The sequence below is a fragment of the Rissa tridactyla genome, chromosome 3 (genome assembly GCF_028500815.1).
Source record: "Rissa tridactyla isolate bRisTri1 chromosome 3, bRisTri1.patW.cur.20221130, whole genome shotgun sequence".
Taxonomy (NCBI): domain Eukaryota; kingdom Metazoa; phylum Chordata; class Aves; order Charadriiformes; family Laridae; genus Rissa; species Rissa tridactyla.
The window spans coordinates 86,561,337-86,574,239 of record NC_071468.1 but is presented as its reverse complement, the minus strand read 5'-3'; the positions used below and the strand labels follow the sequence as shown (position 1 = coordinate 86,574,239).

The following is a 12,903-nucleotide window of genomic DNA, read 5'->3' as shown; positions in this document are numbered from 1 at the left end:
TGCAGAGGAATTAATCAGCTTAGTGTGAGGCTGGATTACATTTTAATTTTAATAGTGCTAAAGTCTTGCTGTTTTTTAAATACGTTTTTCTCTTCTTTATATTTCACTTAGTTAGACTGCACCTTGTTGTAAGCTCTCCATTGTGGAAATTTGACAGACAATAGCCATTATTCAGTGGTTTCGGTATCAGCCTGGCTCGTGCACATTTCGTTTAGTCCCATTGTCTGCATTAAGGATAATAGATGAGATCGGGCAGCCGGGACCTCAGAGGGGTTTTATCTTCCCTCGGTAAGTGTGGAGACAATCTTTTCAAAGGCTCAAAGGAGGAATTAAACGACAAGTTCTCTTTTATAGTCTAACGGAGATCGAGAAATATACCTGCCATTTGGGCTTTGAAAATGTGCCTTTAAGTGTAAAGTAATTATTAAAATATCTTCAGTTGTGAGCTCCAGTTTTCACAAAATGTCTCTGTAGCTTATAGCTGTAATTAACGGCTCAGTTTTCTCAAGGAGCTTTGCATACTTCAAAGTACTTGCCTGTTTCCACTACATTTCTTCCACCTTTTTAGGTGCTTTTTATTTAAAATCAATTACAAATGAGGTGTTTATTCAAGTCCTTTACCAAGGGCATTAGCTCATAGGTAACAGATATCCGAACAGAATTAAAATCACATTTTAAAGTTCACACCATGAAGTGGACTCTTTTCCACTCTTTCCATCTGTTATTTTATTACCGGGTTTGATTACAACAAGCAGCACAGTGGCATGTACACACTGTACAACCAGTTTAGCATCAGCCTTTCTTGCAAACTTCTCAACACTTCCTTTTTCAGAAGGAAAATGTAGGAGAATCCATAATTTTTATTTATGGAATAACTTGCCATACCTCATTTCTTGGCCCCTGGCTGACAATAAGAGCCTTTTTTCAATTCAACATAGTAAGTTTTCTGGGCGTAATAAATGGTAATTTACATACAATATATTACAATTTCATGTATGTACACTATTTAATACAGGTACACGTCCCAGCGTCTTCCTTTGTTATATGCTATCTGCATATACATTATACATACAGAGAGAGAATTACTTTCTTTCAAAGACAGGATTTGGTTAGGAGTAAGTAAAAGTACAATGGAGCCAGATGCAGAATGAGCAGGGCTGACATTTTCTTTCTTTGCCATTGGATCAGGTTACTTGGAGAAGGCATATTCATCAATGGGCTTCATTTGCCCAAATCCCTTATGAAAATCCTGGCCTTCGGTAGGTTAATCGTCCAGACGCTCAGTGCTTCACAGAATTGGATTGTATCCATCAAACAGTACTCAGAGCCCAGCTTCAGGCATTATTTCTCAAAACATTGGTTGGATGTTGCAGCTAGAAGTCAGGCAGTGCTCGTGAAGTCTCTTGTAACCCAGGGGAGATGAAAGGTGAAATACATTCTCAGGACCACACTTCACACATTTGTTCTAGCTTCATGCGCAGCCACTCTCCTCTTAATAGGCAGAAAAATACAATTCATACGCTGCCTGAAGGACATGTCTAGGTTTTATTTGCATATATACTTTTCATCTATTGTCTTAATGAATAATAATTGTAAGTGGTGCCCAAGATAGGGACTTTTTTTTTCCCTTTAATGGAAAACTACCCTCCTTGATGGTTTTACAGGCTGTGTAATTGTGTCTGGTAGAAACACACATCAATTTCTATCAGTTATGTACACATGCATATAAAATAAGAGTAAGGTAGCCTTTCCAGAAGATGTTTATTAGCTGGCATTTAAACTACAGGCAGCATTAGTGCAAAGACGACACGATCTAAAGGACTGTCTCTGCCACCACATAACCTTTAAGGAAACAGGAGCTGTAATAAAAAATGGCAAAGTAAAGCACTAGGACTTCTTTTTTTTTTTTTTTTTTTCTATGCCAGGAGGCATTATTCATTGACAATGTTCACTTTTTGGCTGTTGGGCTACATTTATCTCTGGTTTAATATCATTATAATGCAGGGGAGATACCTGCTTTCTTCCAGCTGGACTGATTCAGAGGACACATTTGATGAACTCCCTGGTAACTAAGACAAAACCCTTTGGATTCCCACCAGGTGACCCGCTCAGAAATCATAACCGTGCCTCACACACATGTTAGTTAAGCAGGTGAAGCCCCTCGGCACCTCATGAGGTAGGTAAATGTTATTGCTCCCCACTTTCCCGATAGAGGAGATGAGGCACTGAGAGGTTAAATGGCATCCCGTGCCGCAGGTGATGTAGGAAGACCGGCAAAAGGGGGGGCACGGGAACTGAGTTTCCCGCTCCCTGCACTGGCACCTTCCTGGTGCAGTTCTGCTGCCTTCCCCCAGCAAAGGTCCCTCCGCTGCGCTGCCCTGCTGCCAGTCGCGGCGTTGGTTCCCGTTTTACACTCCAAAACCGCTAAGGCTGAAGAACACACACCGTTACGTCCAGGCTTTAACCTCTCAAAAGATGAGTGAGCTATGTCTTTAATATTTTTTGCCTCTGTATTGTAGTGCCTGTTGATGGGAGAAGTACACAGGTTTCAGCTCCGAGAAGAGCTGTGCGTGGTAAATTCTCAGGAGAGAAGTCAGATACTGCCCTTCCATGGCTCCCCTTCTCACCAGTGGTTTCAGGACTGTATTTTCTTAGTTGTATGACCACACAGAACTCTTGTTAATGTCAGTTAATGACATGGCTGATGAAAGGGGAACAGAGTTGTTATTTTTAGTTTCTCTTGTCAATTTTCTTTCCAGTAAATCAGTGTGACTTAGCAATACTAGAGGCACAAGAAAAATTCTGAATATTGTTGACAGCCTGGAGTTGACACTCCAGTGATGGAGTTCCCTGACATCTTCTACATCCCTTGAGACTTCAGACATAAGAATTACTGCTACAGTAAGCAGAAAATTTCACACACCAACAAATAGTTACGGTTGTATTAGTATTTTTGTTTGCTTTTTCTTTATTCGTGTGATTTATCTGAATCTTCATGGCCCAACCCCAGTCAGATGTGTAACTTAATCTCATCATCGAGGCAGCTTCTAACCTCAGTTCTGGGTGTTCACGCTTCAGGCTCTGCCCACCCTGCTGAGTTTGAGCTTGGTAACCAAATGTTTTGGTGAACGTAAACTCCGCCAAAGCCAAAAAGTCATGATGTTTTCTAAAAATAAGGAGCACGCAAACCTGGGCACTGTTGTCTTGCTGCTATCGTTTTTCTACATTTGGATTTTGCTGTCAGCTTTGTTAGCAAAGGAAAGGGAGATATCACAGGATGAAAAATGAAATGCCAAGCACAGAAGCTCGTTACAATGCTCTCCAGCAGCTTAAAATGACTTACATGGCCCTTGGAGCCAGAGGCCAAACAGGGTCTCATTGAATCCCACAGTATTATTCTTGGCCGTTCAATCTCTGACATGTCTGCGTTTCTGCAGAGAGAGGTTCTGGCAGACATCCCTCCCTCTTGATCCAAAATGCCTGAAGAGAAGGACAATGCGTTGACTGGGAGAGGCACACTGGGATATACAGTTTCTCTGTGGGCTGCACTTTCCTCACAGGGGTTAGGAAAATCCTCGGAAGCGACCAGTGCTGCACTCAACACTGTTTTCTGCTTCTGGAGAGAGAAAGTGATGGTCCCAGAGATGCTGCCTGTTCACCATGTGCTGACTGTACTTACTACACACCGTTTTCCCCTCTCATTTTGGAGGGCAGGTGCTATGTATCACGTGCTGGGCTCAAGTTATATGGAGAACACATGCCTAAACAACCCTGTTTTCATTACTCATGTACCCGGTGAGTCTGTGGGCTTCTTTGCTCTGCTTCATCATCACTCCTTACCTCTAATCTAGAAAAAAAAATTACCACCAAGTCAAACTTACCACCTGCGCTCTGTAACCAACTCTGCTGATCCCGGCCAGTCAGCTGTCCTAGCGGTATCAAAGAAGGTCCTAGCCAGAGAAAGCAGAATTTGGATCCTAAAAGGGGATTTTGTTTATAAACTAATGGAAAGAAACATGATGTTCCTACACCAAAGAAAAATAAAAGGATTTGCTCAAAAGCAGAGATTTTGAAAAGGAAAGGCCTCATTCAGTTCCCTTACAGGAGATGCACTGTCCAGACCCCCTCGTTGCGATTGTGCAGTCCCTCAGGACAGCCTCTGTGAGCATTGTGTCTGGTTGTCCATTGCACAGCAGGCACCACCAGTGTGGCCGGCCTTAAATGAACATACAGCACCTTTTGGGTGAACGGCGAGCATGTATTTTCAAGTAAGAGAAACGATGTGTCATAAAGCAAATAGGAGCTGGGGTGTGAGTTGGGAAGCAACCGCCACAGCAGGTTCCTCCATGATACCTATGCATGGAGTTGCCCACTGCAGGATGCCCTCCAAAGAAGCAATAAAATAATCAGTTTTCTGGCTTTGCATCCAGATTAGACTGAAAAAGAACCAACAAAAGAGAGTTTTATAAATGTCTTCTGCTTCAGTCACTGCTGTGCCAGCATGCTTAGCTAAAGACAGACCAATATATCAAATTAAAAAATATATAGGTGCCTGGAAATATTAATCTTGAGTATTTATCAATTGCATGAGTGTTCTGGATGATGCGCAAGCCCACATGGCCCTTCAGGCCTCTCTTCCTTGATGAATTAGATTCATTGCTCATAGCTAAGTGCACAACCATCTTTTCTTGTTTTTCCTCCTCTGGGACCACCTGGTTTCTTGTATATCCTGCCAGGCTGTTGGCATCAGATTCACTGTAGTTTCCATCCAGCATCATAGTTTTCGAATGAGATATTCCACACGTGCATGGAAACTAGGAACATAAACAAGAAATATAGCTGAACACTGGAAGAACACATTAGCAACAGAAACGATGCCTTTCTATTAACAAACAGCTTGTAAACAGTTGAGCTTGAAATTTTAGTTGAGATACTATAAAGATACTATAAGTTTCTCTTTGGAAAAAAAAAAAAAGACACTTTTTTTTTCTTGCATTCCAAAAAGGAAAAGACATGGTTTAGCTACACTGCTTGGACGAGCAGCTTCAGAAAAGATTAGAAAAATGCTGTAGGAGACACGAAAACTAACCAAAAGGTTTTCTTAGCTAGCTCTGTTCGGCCTTGCTGTCTTGAGATTGCTTTTTTTGCAGTCTTTGTGTTTATAATTATTCAAGGACAAGAAGCAGTTTTATCTGTGGAAATGATTTATCCAGTATATGTTATGGAAAAAAAAAGGGGCTAAGTTCTGGTTTCACAGATTCACATTTTCTTTGTAAATCTGATTTTAAATCAAGGAGAGGACCAGTTCAAAGCCTAATGTAAAACCCCAGCTCTATTGAAATTGATGTCAAAACTTGCATTGACTTCAGCAGCACCAGCATGAATCCCAAAAATCTAAGAAAACCAACGAATAAAGGTAGAATTTTGCATAGCAAATGCTGTCTTTTACTGTTTAAAATCTGCAGTTTTTCTGTCTCAGAAACATGGATTATATATTTGTATGTAATGAAAATGGACTCCAAAACCTCCCTTCTGCCAGGAGGTCCTGCCTCTGATTCCTTACAGGCTGCTTTCCTTACCCAAGAACAGTTTGCCCCCATTTCCCTCCTCCACCAACTTTGATGTGTGGCTTTTCCAAGGACTTGTTCAGGACTTGTCCTGAAAGGACAAGGAAAGTCCAAGGACTTTCAAGGATAAGTTCAGCTAAAGTAATTAAGTATATATACACAGAAATTTATATACCTTGGGGGTGGGGGGGGAAGGTACATATACCTGAATACGTAATATTCAGGATGCCACTGGAAAACTCTGCACTAGAGGCTTTTTCTTTGAATTATTTAACCAACAGATCATATTGCCTGCTGAAAAGCTGAAAATCAGTTTAGGAATTGTTTTCTGTGTTCTGGTCATAATCAAATGATTTGGTATCAGCAGATTGCGTGCAGAAAAACATGACAAGTTTGTAGCCCATTTGCTCTACTTGTTAGGCCCATCAGTCCAGGAATTTTTTGGAGCACTCCATGGGTACAGTTGAACATCAGTTGGGATTTAAGACATATTTTATACTAAACCGGTGTACCTAAAAAAAAAAACAACCCACCACCAAAAAAAACCACAGGGAAGAATTACATCAAGCTCTTTATCAACTGATGACAGGTCTGGGAGATGGTGGGTGGGTGGGTGGAAGGGAAAGCAGTTAGTGGCAATAAGCTAATTGCTGCAGGACCCAGAAGAGAAAGAAATTCTGCAGATTTATTCTTAGCCCGCAGGTCAAATTACAGTTCCCTTGGCTTCACGAACATGTGACAACAGTCACCCCTATGGACAAGGGAGCCTAATGTACCAGAAACCCACCTCCACAGAGTCTTGAATTACACCCATCTTCACATAGGCACACACATGCAGAAATATGCTACACAATTTCACCCTGCAGCAATTTTAGTCTGTAGAACACTAGTGTAGAACACTAATAAATTAAACATGGCCAAAGAGCCTCCCTGGGCACGGGAACTCAGCTGACAATACTATTAGAGTGTCAGAAATGTCTCCGGCCTGAATTTTGTCCAGGCCAACAAGCACCAAAAGTCCCTGTGTACAGTTCAAGAATTAGCATGGGCCACGGACCATTTGCCACAGGCAATTCACAGCAACTACTCTGATTTTGAGGAAAAGAAGGTTTCGTTTTAGTTACTCCAGGTCCATCCGCCTTGGTCCCAGGCACATTTAATTTCTTAATGTAGACATAACATAGAGCTCTTCTCTGGGAAGCCTGACATATTCGTATTCAGATTCTTTGGGTCTTTCTGTATTTCTCAATTACAGTGAAAAATGTCTCTTCTGCTTCTTCAAGAGCATTCACCGACATTTTGACACAATCCCCTCAAGTAATGCTGCTTATTATCTCTGCTCCTATTATCATTGTTGAGGATTAATATTGTCACGTGCTGGAGATTGGATAGAATATTTTACCTTGTGTAGTAAAAACACGTTTGCTGAATATAGAATTCAAGGCACAAGACTCGATAAAGGGCAGATTTGTGATATAAATAACACGCTACGCCACCACTGGGTATGGGAAAACCTTCCTGAAAACTTAGCAGAACAGTAACAAACCCTCTCAAGTTCATTTCATCCCTCTGATACAGAAGGGGAGTTTTCTTGCCAGTAAAAAAAAGCAGGTTTATTCCAGGCATGCCGAACCTAGAAAGAGTGATTTTTTTGTTATTTCCTGAGTACTGTCAAGATGCGCTTTACACAAACACTGTCTTCTTTGGACATGGGAAGTCTGAGCAGGGCTGGCTTCAAGGCCACAGGCACACTTGACTTGCTGCGCACACACAGAGCATCTCTACCTTGTGTTGCAGAGAACTGCTGGGCCCTGGGTGGGGACTAGGATGAGGACACAGATAAATCAAGATACCCAGGATCTGTTCAAGTAGCTTTCCAGAATCACACTGTTGTTGAGAAGGCCTTGAAAAGAGGTCAGATTTTGTCGCAGGAGTCTGTTTAATTTATTCCAATTGCTTTTTAAAATGTATCTGACTATGTTTTTGATGAGATGTCAAATAGGAAAGGTACTGGGCTGATAGATGGTATATTCTCTACTTCAAGGAAGTCCTTCAAGGGGAAGAGAAGGACATGCAAAGCCAACAGAGTAGTTCAGAGAGGGAAATGTCACGGTCAAATCATATGAAAAATGATTCTGCATTGGCATTTCTGAAAGGCTGAAATAAATTTCTCCAGGAGTCGGAGTAAAAGGCAGTAGGTGACCAATTGTTACCTGTGAACTGATGTTGGGAGCTCCTAATGGGAAGAAAGAAGCTGTAAAACACAGTGATGTTCTGGCTGTACAGGGACTGAAAAAAATTAGGTCCCAAGCCTTAGTGTTCAAAAGGTGATGATGTTCCATTTAATGACAAAGAAGAAGGAATCGCAGATCTGTAGGATAATTCAGGCTGGAAGGGACCTCAGGAGGCCTCTAGTCCTCTCTCCTGCTCCCAGCAGGGCCAGGCTACTTGGAGCTGTATCTAGTCAGGTCTTGAAAACCTCCAAGGATGCAGGATAAGACCCTTCATAGCACATCAGAGCATAATTTGGCTGATTGTTGTTTGAGTTTGGTAATAAGGAACAATTCCACTATTACATCCATTGAATCCAGTTTCTGGAGTAAAGCTGACAGTAGAGAGGGGAAATGAATTTGCTCCAAATAACACCTTTAGTTTAAAAATATAGCAATTGTAGCAGATGCAGTGAAGTATCAGATTTGATACTTTCCCCTCTTGTGATCTTCACACAGTCCCGGGTTGCAGAATTCCCCAGTTCAGGTCACACTCTCCTCTGCTCTGATGTTTCTACAAAGACCCATGAGACCAACTCCTGTTTTTCTGGTGTTAGCAATTCAGCCTGAGGTGCAGCGGTCTAAACAGATCCAATTATACACACATGGATGTCAGTGTTTTCCCATTCAGAGACACAAACCAGTCAATATAAAGACCAGGTCAGGTGTAAGAAAAAAAGGAATAAATGGATGAACAAAACAAAAGTTTTTCTCACCCTCTCCCGCAGTTTCCTCTCCTTCCGCTCTTGCACCGTAGTCAGGTAATTCACTGCTGCGTATTCCAGCACCGAGAGGAAGACAAACACAAAACTGACCCACAGGTAAATGTCCACTGCTTTGATGTAGGAAACACGAGGCATGGAGGCGTTCACCCCAGTGATGATCGTGGACATGGTCAGCACAGTGGTGATCCCTAGAAAGAACAAAGAGAAATAAATTTTATTTACTGATACAGTCCATAAGGCTTTTGCCTCAAGAGAAACAGAAATTACGCTCTACATGATAGTCTAAAAGATGTTAGATATGAAATAAATTTGTGATAAGTATCTCTCCTGTCAATGCAGAACTGTTCCACTGTCTGCACTTTTGTGCGCAGGATGGGTTTAGTTTTGAGTAGCAACAGAAGAGCCATCGTTTTGCTAGGAACAGCATTTAACTCCCTCCCCAACCTCTTTTTTTTAACACATGCTTAGAGTCGGGTCTGCTAAGGCCAGGGGTGACAAGGACGCCTGTTTCCTACCTGTACCAATCTGTGCTACAGGCACCACCAGAAAGCAATCTAGTATTGATTTTTGGTCACAGCTAAAGAGGATTTGATCTAAACCACTGGTGTTAAAAGGGATGTTCAATAATGATAAAATGTTTTGCATGAAACCATGCAAAAGGAAAGCATTATATTTTTACCTCTAGGAATATTTGTTTACAGTTCAAGCTGTGTGAATCAAAACAGTTTTGAACAACAACCATTGTATTTTTTATATATATATGTGTGTATGTGTTTATAAACCTATATGTATGTATTTATGTTTATATACATTTATATGTGTGTTAATATGTATATATATACATGCGTATGTGTGTATATATATATTTAGACAGATAGAGATAAAATCCTGCAAAATAGTATGTACTTTGGGTCATCATAGAGAGAAAAATATTTACAAGTTCCCAAAGCCACTTAAACAGAGAACACAGAGCCAAAAAGCATTCATAGGTACTTCAGCCATTTCAAAATGGTGACCACTGTAAGCACAGCTACTGTTGTTCACTTTTCATCAGGATCTAATTTTTTTTTTTTAAAATAATATCCGCTGAACACATTTCTTTCAGTGGAGCAGACTCTCGTCTGCCTCTTCTCATACGTTTGCTGCAGTGCGTGGCTCTCCAAGTGAGACAAACTTGTGGGGCTAAAATACTGTTTTTATGCTGTTGGCATCGGAAGCCTTACACATTAACATTCAGAGGTTTTTCCTATCACATTTTTGCCTTCCTCTAACCTATGCATGGAATGATGAACAAATTGTCTCTCTTTAGAATCATAGAATCATTTAGGTTGGAAAAGACCTTAATGATCATCGAGTCCAACCGTTAACCTAGTACTACCAAATCCACCACTAAACCATGTTCCATTTTTATGCTCAGCTGAAAGAATTCCCTCCACTCCTGACACAGACAAAGCTCCTCCTGATGGGTTTTAGATGTCCAGAGAGGCAGGTTGGTGTGTGCAGGACTTTCAAGCAGCTCCTTCTTTGTGTTCCCACCCCCTCAAATGAGAGACCTCCCTGCCCCAGAAACACTGGACCGTCAGCGAGAGGCACCCTTGGGAGAGGAGAAACCCAACCTCCAATTCACCTCGGGGCTGGTGGCCTCTCATCCACAGCACTGCAGATGTGAGAGGAAAGGCATGTTTCCTTCACTGCCCCACTGTTGTCTGAGGCCTGATGTTACAGACATGCCCTGAGTGTCCCCAGGGGTACAACAGATGGAGGGACACGTAATAGGACAAGATCCTTTGCTGCCTTTCTTTCCCAGCTTTGTGAAGATGTGCCACATTGGTGCCCCCCAGGCAGCCTGGAGAAAGCCACCGGCCACAGCACCGCGCCAGCTGGTTGGGAAGACACATACCTGGGCTGGGTCACCCTCTGTGGCAGCTGGGACATGGCAGGATCCTGCTCACGAAAGGCACTCATGAAAATTGTCACAGAAGCTTTTAACTCCCTGTAGGTGCCTAAACTCCTATGAAACTCTACCCTCCCCAATGGCAATGCGTGTCTCAGAACTGCAGGGCTGGACAACAGGGAATAATCTTGATTCACTGACTCATAAAGACTGAAACCTCTCTTCCCTGCCCAACTTTATTTTTAAAACCACAGCCCTTTCTGTCCTGAGCTAAGTACAGATCAGGAGGATTGCTTAGTGATAAAGGACTTAAAACAAACTCCAAGTTTGACATTATATTAATCATCAGATAAAACAAACATTTGCTTGCCCAATATCTTTAACCATCAAAATGAACAGTTCCCTTTCCTGTCAAAACAGTCGCGTTCAAAGATTTTCACGCAGTCATGGCTTGTTGCAGCTGCTCTCACCCAAAGAGACTCTGGCAGGAACTGCTCGGCGATCGATCCAGAAGGACACCCAGGACAACATGACCATGAGGGTGGCAGGGAAGTAGGTTTGGAGCAAGAAGAAGAAGATGTGTCGGCGTAAAGTGAAGTTTATGTAGAGGCGATTGTACCAACCTTTGGGAAGGGAGGAAAGCCAGAATCAGTGAGAACAGCTGAGATGGTAGGCACAGAGAGACAATATCTTTCTTTTGATTTTTTTTTATTTCTAAAGTATAGTGAAAAGACAAACCGGTCTTTCAAAACATGTATTGTCCAGACTGTAGAGACTGCATTTCAGTGACATATAATCCCATGAGCTCTCTCACAAGTAGTTAATACGGCATTAGCTTTAGCAATAAATCGGAAAAGGCCATACCCGTGCTACTGTAGAAAGCCAGTCTTGATGTAGTGTGGAATTTTTGGATCAAAAACTGAGACAAAGAAATCTTTTCATCAGTTTTCAGAGATTCATTCCCATTTTTCCAATACAGCATCAGATCTTCATCAGTGTAAGCATCTTAGGAAAGAAGAAAACACAATGTGATATGACTTTATCTTGGAGGGGAAGCAGAAGTTAATAGATCCAGACAAAATTAATAAACACAAAAGCATCTTTGGCATGAAGTAATGCCACAAATAAGTTTTCTAACAACAGTGAGTTGAAAAGATCTTGCCGTATGATGTACCATGACAACAATAACAACAACAAAAATCCAGATCACCCTGATTCAACGAAACACACCCTCTTTTTACTCCACACTGATGAAATCACAGCTAGAATGGTACTTTTCTGAGCATCGCATATCAAAAATCATAGACAAGTAATTGCTAAATGATAAGAGTAACTCAGGAAATAGTCATGGGTAAAGTGGCTGAATTGAGAGGAAGGAGGAAACACAGAGGCACCTCAAACTATAAAAACAAAAGCGACAGGTGTGATTCGAAGCAAAAGTCTAGAAATACTTGAAGAGGGTAAAAGAAAAACTTAAAGAATTAGTTTGCATGCTAGGTAGCAGGAATGGGGAATGAAAACAGGGTTATCAAGATGGTCAGGGGGCTGGAGCACGTGGCATAAGCTGAGAGGCTGGCGAAGCCGGGTTTGTTCAGCTGGAAAAAGAGGAGCCTGTGGTGGGGTCCAACTGCTGCCCTGCTGAGGGTCATACAGAAGATGAAGATGGGCTTTTCTCAGGCTTTTCTCTGAGGTGCAGAATGAAAGGACAAGAGGAAAGGGATGCTAGCTGCAGCAAGGGATTTTTTTCCAAGCAGGTAAAAGGAAAATTTTTCAGGATAAGGGCTGTCAAACATTTCAATAGGTTGCACAGAAAAGTTGTGGAACCACCACTACCTTGGAGATGTTCAAAACCCAGTTGGACACAGCCTTGAACAACCCACTCTAGAGCTCCCTGCTCTGAGCAGGGTGTTGGAGCAGCTGACCTCAAGATCAACCTAAAGCTCTCCTCCCAGTCTAAATTACCCAATGACTCTGTGATCCTGTTGTTTATAGAGGAAAATTTCAGTTAAATAGCTGGGAAGACCTCAAAACAACTAGATTGTTAGCCTTGGCACACCCTGCAGAAAGTTTACAGAACAGTCATGAAAATCTTACTCTTTAAATCAATTTGTCTGCAGAATAACTCCTTCCCAAAGAAGCCGACCCCAAGTCGCAGTGTTTGCATGATCAGAATTATATCATACGTAAACCCCTTTGGTGACAAAGTTTAGAGAACATTAACAATCGTTATACTCAACTTTTTACTACGCCACTTGAAAGCATCACCTTCCTGTCACAAGCCATGAACAGTGCAAAACTTCTCCCCCAGATTTCTCGTCAGCAAGCTGCTGAGAACCAGTATATATTGAACATTTCTGTTGGTGTTTTTTTTTGAAAGTGCCATCTACTAAATGCTTTCCTTGCAAATTCCCGCCTTGCAGCATAAGGGCTAGACACACAACACAGGA

General features: G+C 41.8%; 1 protein-coding gene across 1 annotated transcript in view; it reads right to left on the bottom strand.

The window, feature by feature from the left end:
* Positions 1–4,505: 4,505 nt before the first annotated feature.
* Positions 4,506–12,903, bottom strand: part of GABRR2 (gamma-aminobutyric acid type A receptor subunit rho2) — a 36,223-nt gene continuing 27,825 nt past the window's right edge. The window contains exons 6-9 of the mRNA XM_054196967.1: positions 11,321–11,461; positions 10,927–11,079; positions 8,554–8,750; positions 4,506–4,814 (exon numbers count right to left, since the gene is read on the bottom strand). Of these exons, the coding sequence (XP_054052942.1) occupies positions 4,506–4,814; positions 8,554–8,750; positions 10,927–11,079; positions 11,321–11,461 (800 nt within the window). The remainder of the gene's footprint in view (positions 4,815–8,553; positions 8,751–10,926; positions 11,080–11,320; positions 11,462–12,903) is intronic.